The sequence below is a fragment of the Aquila chrysaetos genome, chromosome Z (assembly GCF_900496995.4).
Source record: "Aquila chrysaetos chrysaetos chromosome Z, bAquChr1.4, whole genome shotgun sequence".
Lineage (NCBI taxonomy): Eukaryota > Metazoa > Chordata > Aves > Accipitriformes > Accipitridae > Aquila > Aquila chrysaetos.
The window spans coordinates 306,338-318,974 of NC_044030.1; the positions used below are offsets into that span (position 1 = coordinate 306,338).

The window sequence follows — 12,637 nt, forward strand, 5'->3', positions numbered from 1 at the left end:
GGGGGAGGGGGCTGCAGGGGTGGCTCCTGTGAGAAGCTGCTAGAAGCTTCCCTGGCTCCAAGTTGGACGCACCTCTGGCCAAGGCCAACCCAACCAGTGATGGTGGTAGCACCTCTAGGATAACATATTTAAGAAGAGGAATCTGCAGCGGAGGAGGAGATTGGGATGTGAGAGGAACCCCTCTGCAGACACCGAGGTGAGTGAAGAAGGAGGGGAGGAGGGGATGCCCCCGCAGCCCATGGTGAGGAGGCAGGCTGTCCCCCCCAGCCCATGGAGGGGAGCGGGGGAGCAGATGTCCACCTGCAGCCCATGGAGGACCCCACGCCGGAGCAGGGGGATGCCCCCCAAGATGGCCGGGACTCCATGGGAAAGCCGGCGCTGGAGCAGTCTGTTCCTGAAGGACTGCAGCCCGTGGGGAGGACCCATGCCGGAGAAGTCTGTGAAGGACTGTCTCCCACGGGAGAGACCCCACGCTGGAGCAGGGGAAGAGTGAGGAGTCCTCCCCTGAGGAGGAAGGAGCGGCAGAGACAACGTGTGACAAACTGACCCCAACCTCCATTCCCCGTCCCCCTGTGCTGCTGCGGGGGAGGAGGCAGAGAAATCGGGAGTGGGGTTGAGCTGGGACGGAAGGAGAGGTGGGGGGAAGGTGTTTTAAGATTTGGTTTTACTTCTTATTATCCTTGGTTTGATTTGATTGGTAGCAAATTAAATTGATTTTATTTTTTTCCCCAAGTTGAGTCTATCTTTTGGCCATGACCATAAGTGGTGAGTGATCCCTCCCTGTCCTTCTCTTGACCCACGAGTGTTTCTTTATATTTTCTCCTCCTCATCCCACTGCGGCTGGGGCGGGAGGAGTAAGCAAGTGGCTTCATGGTGCTTTGTTACCAGCTGGGTTTAAACCATGACAAACCACAGGAGACTTTCTGCATCTACTGCATCCCTTGGTAAGGAGTCTCACAGGTCTGCTACCAATTGCACAAAGAGTCATCTCCTTCTGTCTCTTCTGAACCTAGCTCCTATTGCCTTCATCAGATGTCCCCCAAATCTTGTATTGGAAGAAATGATGAACAATTGATCCTTAACCACTGTCTCCCATCATAGATCATTTTGAAGCTCTTTACAGATCCTTCTCTCTGTAATCTCTCTTCCAGGCTGAAGAGTTGTAGCTGTGCTGAAGGATGCAGAAGAGAGGGACCAAAGTTGCACCAAGGTGTCCATTGCTTTTCTGGTGATTCCCAATATTTCGCCAACTTTTTTTCACAGTTTGTGAACACTGAACTGATTTGGGGGGGGATCGTATCTCGTAACTCTAAAATTTGAGTCCTGAATAGTAATGCTCAGAGCCCATCATTCCACATGCAAAGATGGGATTATTCTTCCCCAGGCATTTTACTTTACATTTACTGCAACTCGAGTTCATCCTCCATTTTACTGTGCTCTCCCTCCATTTCCTACAGTCCTTGGGCAGCTCCTCACAGATGGCTCACAGCACTGACACTCTAAATTTAAATTCAGTCTTCTCAGCAAATCTTGTCGCCCTATTGTTCACCCCTCTCCATGTCACACTAGCATATCCTACCTTTATCCTCTTATTCCATGCCTGTTTAGTTTCCTTAAAAGCTTTTGGTCAGGAACTTTGTCAAACACCTTTTGGAACTTGTAGACTATGTCAACTGGATCATATTTACAGACATGCTTGTCGACCTTCTCCTCTGAAGGACTCCAGAGATTTCTGAGAAGTGGGATTTCCTTTACAAAAGCAATCTTGATTCTCCCCACGTATATCATATCCACACATCCATTCCAACATCCCCGTGCTATTGGTTTCTGGTAGTTGGCTTGGTGTACACATCACGCTGGCAGACCTGGTTACGCAGATCTCCCTGGGACCTATTTTAAAAATTGTCATTTTATTGGTAACTCAGTTATCCACCAGGCACAAAGCAAAAGGTTACCCACTGCCATCGCTAATCTGGCTATTTCACCTTCCAGTTCCTCTACAGCTTTTGGGTAATCATTATCCAGTTCTGGTAATGGATTAGTATTCATAGGTTAGTAGCAACCCTAACATTCTCTTCAATTTCAGAGAGATTCTCTGACGATTCCCTCCACAAAGTAAGGTTTTGGTGTGGGAATGTCCCTGGTTTCTTCCACTAGGAATACTAGATGCCAAAAAAATATTTTTAGGTTGTTAGCGACAGTATTATCTTGGCTGAGCATTCCTTTCATGTCTTGATCGTCTGTTGGCCTTACAGGCTTCTTGCTCTAATGTGAAGAAAGATTTACTGTTGGTCTTGACTCCTTTGCGAAGTGCCCCTTAAACTCTTTTTTAGCCTCAATTTTGCACTTTCACATTTAATCTGCCAGAGTTTACAATCCTTTCTGTTTTCTTCATTTGCATGCACACATCAGGTTTTCAAAGGATACCTTTTTGCTTTTTGTAACCTCTCTGACCCTGCTGCACAGCCTCACAACCTTTCTTTTGCACTCTGCAGTTCTGCCATGCCATCTTTCTTTCCAAGGACGGGCAGATGAGACCCCACTCTTACACTCCAGCATTCACTGCACAGGTAGCTTCATGCCTGTCATGCAGAACTGCAAGAGATCTGCCTGAAAGTTTCAAAGACAAACCCTTCTGATTTAAAGTGAACCTAAATGAGCAGAAAAAATACATGCTGTGATGTTCCTCATAATCTACACAACTTAGGTAGGATTTAAATTTTGGGATGATAGAAGACTTGTAATTCTTTACAGAAAAGAAAATTACTTTATGAGAACTGGCTTCATAAAATGTGTAAAATAGAAAAGGTGGCAAGAGATGCAAAGAAAAGATACTTAAGATACAGTTCTGTCTAAATGCTTACCAGAAAGGGAGTGCAGAAATATGCTGTTCATGTTCTTTAAAGTAATGGTACTGTGTACACATTGGCTATAAGAAAAAGTACAGCTAGAAGAGGAAGACCAAATTTAAATTTCTAACGTGCAAATACCAAAAGAAATAGTAAACTCCCAAATGTGCTGGGCATCATTTGCATACCCCACATATCATTGCCTATGGTGAGCCTGTAACAAACTCAGTCTTCCTTCCCTAACTCCTCGTGTTTGGTGCGGCACCAGGCCATCCTCAGCACAAGCAGGATGGGGACACGAACAGTCCAACACATAGCCCCTCTCCCCCCGCCTGGAAATGAGACTCAGAAAGCACGCAGAGGGAAGTCTTTCATGTCTGATTGTTAAGCTACAGAGTTAAACCTCCCACTGAAACTCAATTATTCCATGATTCTGCGATATGGGGATTGAATATAATCATAGAGGTTACGGTACATAAGCTTTACCAGGTAGAAGAGTTATTCAGATAAACTTCCGTATTCAGTGAAAGGGAGGCGAAAGCCTTCTCAAGATCTCTCTCATTCTTTGACCAAATAGAAGAAATAAAGGTAGGGAGGAGACATTTAGAAAGAGATTCAAATATTTCTGAATTTAAAAAAACCCCAATGTTTAGGGTAATTGAACAGGTGTATCTGGAACACAAACATTTAAGCCATATCTTTAGATAGAAAATGAAGTAGGAATGTATGATGATGTTATCACAGCTTGCCTTTTATCCTCACCTTTTGGAGTTTAATTGAGGAAAAAAATAGCATGAAAGGTTAATTCCTATGTACAGGACTGAATTTCTGGGACATGTAAAACCATAATAGTATTATACAAGGTTAAAAAAAGATAAAAATATCTTTAGTTGCACTTTTATTTTCATCTGTGTTTTATTTTAGTAGATCATCTCAAACTCAAAGGCCTTCAAACTACTTCTATCTTTCTCTTCAGTCCTTACAACATAACCATTGCTACTACCGAAAAGCCATAGGGAAATTAAAGAAAGGACACAGCAAGTCTTCTACCTGTATTTATGAAATATGAGGACAAATCTTCATGTTACAGTCATACATGAACCTCCTATTAAACCGAAGTGTTCTACTGCAAAGTCATTACCTTCCTCTAGTTTATGTTTTTAAAATTCGATTCAGCACTATCTACGTCTCTATATGAGAGGTACACAGATCTAAAGACTATCTGGGAAGGGCTTTGTACACACACACAAAAGCACATGAATAGAAGACCTTTCCAAGTGTGGTTTTCTAGTATCACTTAATCTCATAAAGTGATAACATCATTGCAATATACTTTTGCCTGGTTGTAATCCCACAGATATTTAATCTTAAATATAGCTATTAACCTTGAAAATTTTGCTTGTTTTGACAATCTTTTTTATTCTTCTACCAAACTTCCGATTGAAATAGCATTTAATACTTTCTTAAGAATATTAAAGAATGCTTTTGTGTAAGAGTCTCTTTCAGAGGTGGAACATTCTTGTCAAAATAGTTCATCCTGCACTGAAACTTGACATTAAATTATTCATCCAGGAAGCAAAAATTTAAAAACCAGTGGTGTCTAGCTTTGAGGTACACCATACTCAAAAAATAAAACAAAAATTGCTGGTTTGTGAATTCTCTGAGCTGTTACAAAAAACCTTCTGTTAATATATATATATGTATTTTGAAATACTGATAGAAGCTTTTACTTAGGCTACATGATGTTTGTAATAATTTTAAATGCTCCTGGTCAAAATCTGCAGATTTCTTCCAGAGCATGCAGTGGTGGTGCACGACATTACACTCCTCACATCCAGGATTCCTGGCAATGAGTATAGAACTGACCTAACCTACTGTGCAGTATCATAGAATCACAGAACGGTTTGGGTTGGAAGGGACCTCTAAAGACCATCTAGTCCCAACCCCCCTGCCATGGGCAGGGACACCTTCCACCAGACCGGGTTGCTCAGAGCCCCATCCAACCTGGCCTTGAACACTTCCAGGGATGGGGCATCCACAACCTCTCTGGGCAACCTGTTCCAGTGCCTCACCACCCTCAGAGTGAAGAATTTCTTCCCTATGTCTAATCTAAATCTACCCTCTTTCAGTTTAAAACTGTTGCCCCTCGTCCTGTCACCACTGCCCCTGGTATAAAGCCTCTCTCTGTCTTTCTTATATCTACTAACTCTCACTAGCGGTCGTAACAGCTTTGAGCAGACTGTCAAGAGCAAAACAGTTTCTACTTGTTTCAAAATGCATTCAGAAGAATTGAAGAAATATTTTTAAGAAAGGAGACCAGGCACTGAAGAGTGTGTTTCCATAATGGTGATATTTAAATGATAAGAGTTTTGAGAAAAAAACGCTCAGCCAAATGAAGTCCCGTGACCTTACCTCCCACCTAGTCTTCAGCGCAGAGAATACACTGTATCTGGATGACCTTTAATGTACTTCAGTATCCTTACAGTACTTGAACATTTTTAATATTTCCATACCTGGTTTTGTGCCAAAGTTACTCACTCATTTATCCAAGACAACTCTGAATGCTCAGTAAAATCTAACAGCAGAATGCATGTGTTTTATGGGGCCTTTATCTCCCTATGAAATAAATGGAATCCTTTCTCCCGTTGTGCTGCTCAACCTGAAACAAGCAGCCAAGCAACTGGTGGGCAACACACTTGTCCTGGTTTCAGCTGGGATAGAGTTAATTGTCTTCCTAGTAGCTGGTACAGTGCTATGTTTTGAGTTCAGTATGCGAAGAATGTTGGTAACACTGATGTTTTCAGTTGTTGCTAAGTAATATTTAGTCTAAAGTCAGGGATTTTTCAGCTTCTGATGCCCAGCCAGCGAGAAGGCTGGAGGGGCACGAGAAGTTGGGAGGGGACACAGCCAGGACAGCTGGCCCAAACTGGCCAAAGGGATATTCCAGACCATGGGATGTCATGCCCAGTATATAGACCGGGGGGAGTAGGGGTGGGGGGATCACCGCTTGGGGACTAACTGGCGTCAATTGGCGGGTGGTGAGCAATTGCACTGCGCATCATTTGTACATTCCAATCCTTTTATTATTACTGTTGTCATTTTATTAGTGTTGTTATCATTATTGGTTTCTTCTTTTCTGTTCTATTAAACCGTTCTTATCTCAACCCACGAGTTTTACTTCTTTTCCCGATTTTCTGCCCCATCCCACTAGGTAGGGGGGGAAGTGAGTGAGCGGCTGCGTGGTGCTCAGTGGCTAAACCACTGAGTTAAACCACGACAACACTGAACATACGATCTTTTAGCAAGACAAAAGCAGCGCTTCCACACTCCCACCTGACAGAACCATTTGTACTATGAATGCAGATGCAAGCTTGCTAACAACTCTGAAATGTTGTTTTGTAAGGCATGGTATGGAGATTATTATTTGCATTAAGTACTTTTTTCTCTCCAGTGCTTGTGATATAGAGGCAGCATAACGTAATATGAACAAGCAATGAGAGTGACCAGCCACAGGACTAGAGTGTCCACCCAAACTGTATAAGCTGGTCTAAGTAGAAAAAGTTGGGTTTTGAATGACAGTAGTGATGATGGAAAACAACAGTGTGGTTCTTGTGGGATTAAGACAAAACATCAGTGGGTTCCAGACATTAAATGTTTTCAGCAATATTTCTCTCTTAACAGTAGAGTACACAATTCTGCAACTGTTCCACTACTTTAGAAATTCTCTTACACTATATATTTGATGGGCCTGTCCATAGGGATATGGAAGTAGAGAGACAATTAATTTCATCATTATCTCTCTTCTTGCATGTTCATAAATAATAGAGGACTCTACTGAAAAGCAGGCAGAAACTAAGCTAAGGCACATGAATATGGCTGTAGACCTGCTTCGTTATAAGCTTATGTCAGATAAAATTTTTTTTCACCTATACTTGCATAAGAAATAAAGTGTACCATTTCCATTTTGTTCGTAAAGTACGTTTGCAACGTAAAATACAGCACGGTTATAAATGCCTCCCAAACCCATTTAGACATTAGTTTAAACTTCTAATAACATTTTCATTGATGAATATGTGATCATAGTGAAAAAAACATGGATCTGGAACTCTTGGAGCACCAGAGTTATTCTTTACCTCTTGCTGGCATGCTTGCAGCATACCATGTCTCCTAATTTCAACCTCCCTTCACCTCCAATTCAACAGAAATGAGGACATTTTTCGCCATCCTAACTAAACAGGACAAAACTAAAGACTTAGTGTTTACAATGCTCCAGTCTGTGTTCTTTGAACCATTCTTCATGAAAACTGTGATACTGTTAGGTAACAACTAACTACAGTATTTTCACACGCTTGTACTATGCACTATATAAAATTAACGAAAATATGAGAAGACTGTGGTGGTTGTAAATTGAATTTTTGACAGATACAAACCCAATAATGACTGAGCTCTTTGCCATGGGCTATACTCACATCAGCATAATGCCCCCTCATATCACAGCGATTGCATTGTTTATTCCAATAGGGTCTCTCAAGACATTCCCTGAAATAGTGGCCAGGCAAACAGCAGTTCAAACAAAAACGTGCTGGGCAACTGTTTTGTAGATGACCTCTTCCTGCACACAGGCAACAACAGGGAACTTTCTATGGAGAAACAAAAAAAGAATTATGTTAGGTGAGAATGTTTCAAAAGATTAATGAAAAGAAAAAAAAAAATCAAAACAGGAAATGAAGAAGAAACCACCCCTAATAAATGTCTACTGCTTACTAGGAATTGAAGAGATGTTAATGTTTTATCAAGGAATTGAAGTGAAGGAAGACTATGAATAGAGTAAAACTCAAAGTTGTAGCTCCATAGACTCCCTGTACTTCCTTGATTTGGACCTTGCATCAGAAGCACTTGTTAAATGCCCAGTGCCCATGCTATTTGCTGAGTGAATACAGCAGAAATAATCATTAAACCGGAAACCATATTTCACTCAGAGCGTAAGTGTTGGGCACTCTGTATGAACGCTTATTTTTTTATTAAATTTCTTAAAAGCTGAAAAACAAAACTGTATCATAGGAACATGATACACAGTTTGTAACACAACATACTGGACTGGTTTGTAAATATGGTCTATGCCACAGACCGCTGCACTGCTGCCCTGGTTTCAGCTGGGATAGAGTTAATTTTCTTCCTAGTAGCTGTTACAGTGTGTTTTGGATTTAGTGTGAGAATAATGTTGATAACACACTGATGTTTTAGCTGTTGCTAAGTAGTGCTTATCCTAAGGGAAAGATTTTTCAGTTTCCCATGCTTTGCCAGTGAGCAGGTGCACAAGAAGCTGGGAGGGAGCGTGGCCAGGACAGAGGACCTGAACCAGCCAAAGGGATATTCCACACCATACAATGTCATCCTCAGTACATAAACTGGGGGGAGTTGGCCAGGAGATGCAGATCACTGCTCGGGCATTGGTCAGTGGGTGGTGAGCAACTGCATTGTGCATCACCTGTCTTTTCTTGGGTCTAATTTCTCTCTTTTTCTTACATTCCTTTTCATTACAATTATTATTATTGTTATTATATTTCTTCTTCTATTTTATTTTAGTTATTAAACTGTTCTTACCTCAACCCAGGATTTTTAATTTTTTCTGATTCTTCTCCCCATCCCCCTGGGAGCAGGGAGGAGGGAGCGAGCGGGCGGCTGCGTGCTGGTTAGTCGCTGGCTGGGGTTAAACCACGACAACTGCAAGCAGGCTGGTGGGGGACACAGCCAGGACAGCTGACCCCAGCTGACCAAAGAGATATCTGTACCGTACAGCATCATGCTCAGCAACAGGACTGGGGGGGATGGAGGGTGTCCAAAGTAGCTGTTGCTCAGGGACTGTCTGGGCATCTGTCTGCTGTGGTGAGTGAGTGCTTTTGCATCACTGGGGTTTTTTTCTTCGCTTACTATACTGTCTTTATCTCGAGTCATGAGTTTTTCTTGCTTTTGCCCTTCCAATTCTCTCCCCCACTCCACAAGGGGTGCGTAAGTGAGGGGCTGGTTGGGGGCTTAGCTGCCAGCTGGGGTCAGCCCGCCACATGGCTTGTGACTCACACAAATAAGCACATGGAGCGACAAATATAAAACGCTGAAAGCTATTCTGCGGCCACACCTGTATCTCTTTAAAGCCAATTTTCCCAGTGAGTGAGTGTATCTTCACTCCAAGGGCTTATGTTTCAGCTAGGTGGGATGTAGTCACTCAAAGTCTCAGTGTGGGTAACAGCCTCAGGGACTGAGGTTTTTACAGACTCTGTTGTGGGGACTGGTAAATCCAGACTCTCATGCAACTGCCCCCATTTCTTGACAGTATAGTGACTGATCTTTAAATGTCTAACCCCTGGACAAACTTTCTGAATATTTGGCATCTATGTGAGTTGCTTAAAGTTATTTCCCATTTCATCTTGTCTATAATTTTTAGCACTATTCATATCATGGTTCATTATATAGGTAACTGCTTTCATTCATTTACTAATGGTGATTTTTGGATTCCTTAGGTTCTCCTTGTTGAAAATACGTTTGAAAAACATTTTATGTCTTAAAACTGGTTTCACAATACGGAAAAAAATGTTTCTGTATTGTAGTCGACTCTCTTTTAGCTCAGTTTATACTTACAGATTTTTTCCTATATAAAAACAATATAAGCAATGACCTCCACAAAACAGACAGCTAATTTTATATAGCAAACTGATCTTGTGCAAGGTATCCTTCAACTTGGAGCAACCTTTCAATGAAATAATAAACCACTGAAGCAATGCTTCTAATGGCAAGCACAAGACTATTAGAAGAAATAGCTGCATCTACAAGTAATTTAAGTGTTGCCTTTACCTTTGGACTAAGACAGTTCTTGGACAAATGACCTGGTCTACCGCAATTTCTACAGGTAACATTTTTAACAGCTGTGTAGTACCGCATACTGGTATGCTTCGCACTTGCATAGTTGGAGATCTGTGCCTGGTGAAACAAGAAGAAAGAAATGTATTTACCATTTGAGATTCTGTGGTTTAGTGTTTGTTAGAATGGGAAATTTGTAAAGGTCACTGCTGGTAGTGTTCAGTTAGAAATCTAACTTTTTTACAAGTACAATTTACACATCCAGGTTTGAACTGGATAATTCTGTTATAGAGAAACGTGCATTGTCTAGAAGAAAAGTATTGTCTTGTTCAAACTTCGACTTCAGGACATTCTTTTTTGCTGTTTAAAATTGCAGTTATGAAGTTCTGCTTTCCCTTGGTTAATCAAGACACTCTTATTCACTATGCTATTTCATGACAAACTGGAATTTTTCCCAGAATACAAATATAAATAACATTAATTGCAAATGCAAGTTACACATTCCCTTGCACACATTAAGGAAAACTTCTTGGACAAAGTACAATGCTATACAAGTCTAGACCAAATCTGCAATTTGCAATTGTAAAGAAAGATTTAAAAAGGAAAAAGAAAAAAAAAAAAGAGAAGCTGGAAACAACTCTCTCTCTCTCCCAGTGACCTCACACATACTTACTGTCTAGGCAGACAGAACTGAAAATCCTATCTTCAACCTTTATTGCTTAGTAAACATCACAATTTTTAAAAACGGAAATAAAATTTTGGACAAGTGAACGGGAGAGGTACAAAATACCATTTCTCTTAAAGGAAAGAATTTGTTGATGTCACCTGATTATGTAAGCTTTACTGAACTTTGGAAAGAGAAATCGAAGGAGTCACACTTTACAGCTGAAGCTTACTCTTCCTGGATGCTACGGTACCTTGCACGAGTACTCCAGGTTACAGCCTAACTGTACCAACTCCTGAGCCGAGTCCAGCCTCTGGGAGTGCAGGAAAGCTAAACAAACACAGATGGCTCGTAGTGCTGCCTGTGGGAATGCAATTTAGCTGCCACAGAACAACTACTAGTCTCTGAAGCAACTGGAAAGGAAGAGCCGACTTCCTCCTCGCGGAGCGTGTGGAAGCGCTCCGATTCCCGGCATCCTCTTCCCACTCCACTTGCGTGCCTGCCCCAAACAACTGAACCTCTTCCTACTCTACGAGAGCTCAGGCTTCACCTGCCGTTGGGAGGACACTGCTAACGATCCCACACCAAAACTACAGATGGATTTTTCAATCCCATTTATCTTGCTCTGCTTGTTAATAAATATAAAAATAAAGAATTATGGAACAATTGGGTTGTCTGGGTTACCTCTAAGTCTTTATTACAGATGGACCAGTCCACATCAGCTTCTCCTGAAAAACAGAAATAAAATTAATTTTATTTTATTTTTATGAATATTTTTCTATAATATATTCAACATTATGACTACTGCATTTACTGAAACTGATAGTAGACTTTGAATGTACCAAAGTGAAGAAACTAGTTGTATCTTCAGTAAAGGAAAGCTATCAACCTGCTTGGCACCAAAGCTGATTCACCTTAAAATCAGCACATGTTCAACTATTGGGTGGATTTTTTTTGACACCACCCTCTTGTCCTGCCCCCCAGGGTATAAATTCAGGCAAGGATTTAATTTCTTCAGAGGCAGGGACTCCAAAGCTTCCAGTTCCAGCCATCTGAATTATCTCTGCCTGCACTCATGGGGATGCCCAGCTAAAGTCCAGAGGTTGCCAGAGTGATAGCACGTGGAACAAGAAGTTAATGCACAGCATAAAATATGCTTTTCCCCCTTATGAATTCACAAAATCGGTGTCTTCAGCAGTGCTTTCTGACTGCTGCATGCCAAAATGACTTTATACATAACCACAGCAACTAAGACTGTAAGCTAAGTAATTCTATTTCAAAACAGGGTTTGGTAATGTGCAATAAATCAGGACGACACACTAAATTATCAACTGTCACACCATAACCTCTCACACACAGCCTTTGGACTGGCAGAAGTAAAAAGAAAAAAAATCAAAGAGGAAATAAAAGGCAATAAGCTAAAAGAATAGGGATGCAGTTACAGCTGTTTAAAAATTCTGCACATCAACACTGTTTACTTCTCTCACTGTGCAAAGACAGCTGTACCACCACAGCATCTTTTTCATCATTAAGGGAGGATTCATGTCAACGGAGGTGTTCACGTTACCTATACTTTTACAGTAACCATTACAACTTGTGCGCAAATTAATCCTGTGTGTTTGCAGACTTTTTAATGCAAATTGTCCCATCCCGCTCTCACAATCCAAATCTGAACCATCTACATGTGTTATTAACACAAATCACAACATCAAGATTTACAAACAGTAAAAAAAACAGTAAAAATTTATTGACCTGATTTTGATTGTATTCTTCATTTCCAATAAAAGGCAGATGACTAGAAATTAAAATTATACCATCTATAATGTCATGTCTAACCCTTCTTTTACTGAAAAAATCAGTAATTTCAGCTAAGTGTGTAATGCTCTATCTGGATACAAGGTACGTCACTCAAACATAGAGCAGGTGCTTTAGAGCATAATACCTGGTTGCTGCTGTTCTTCATCCAAAAGTCAGGGCCAATACTACCTGCTCTAATCTGAACAGCACTCTGAAATATTTTTATTTTCAACACTCTCTAATGTCAACAATACTAACGACCATAACAGAGACATTAATAATGAATTAACTGGCCTACTTGTAAGGCAATTTGAGTGACGTGTCATACATAAGTCATGGTATGCACAGCAACTGGCACAGCCAGAGCTCAAATACAAGCATCCAACGGATCCTTCACCCAAGCATCATTCAGGGTAAGAAGCGATCACCAGAACAAGAGGTGGTGTCATGCCCGCAGCCCTGGAGATTGCTT

General features: G+C 41.2%; 1 protein-coding gene across 2 annotated transcripts in view; it reads right to left on the reverse strand.

Annotated features, from left to right (window-relative positions):
• The window catches only part of ZCCHC7 (zinc finger CCHC-type containing 7), a 123,099-nt gene that overhangs the window by 31,408 nt on the left and 79,054 nt on the right, over nucleotides 1–12,637 (reverse strand). For both annotated transcript variants that reach the window (XM_030005088.1, XM_030005087.1), the window contains exons 5-7: nucleotides 11,053–11,096; nucleotides 9,699–9,824; nucleotides 7,319–7,489 (exon numbers count right to left, since the gene is read on the reverse strand). In XM_030005088.1, coding sequence (XP_029860948.1) covers nucleotides 7,319–7,489; nucleotides 9,699–9,824; nucleotides 11,053–11,096 — 341 coding nt within the window. The remainder of the gene's footprint in view (nucleotides 1–7,318; nucleotides 7,490–9,698; nucleotides 9,825–11,052; nucleotides 11,097–12,637) is intronic.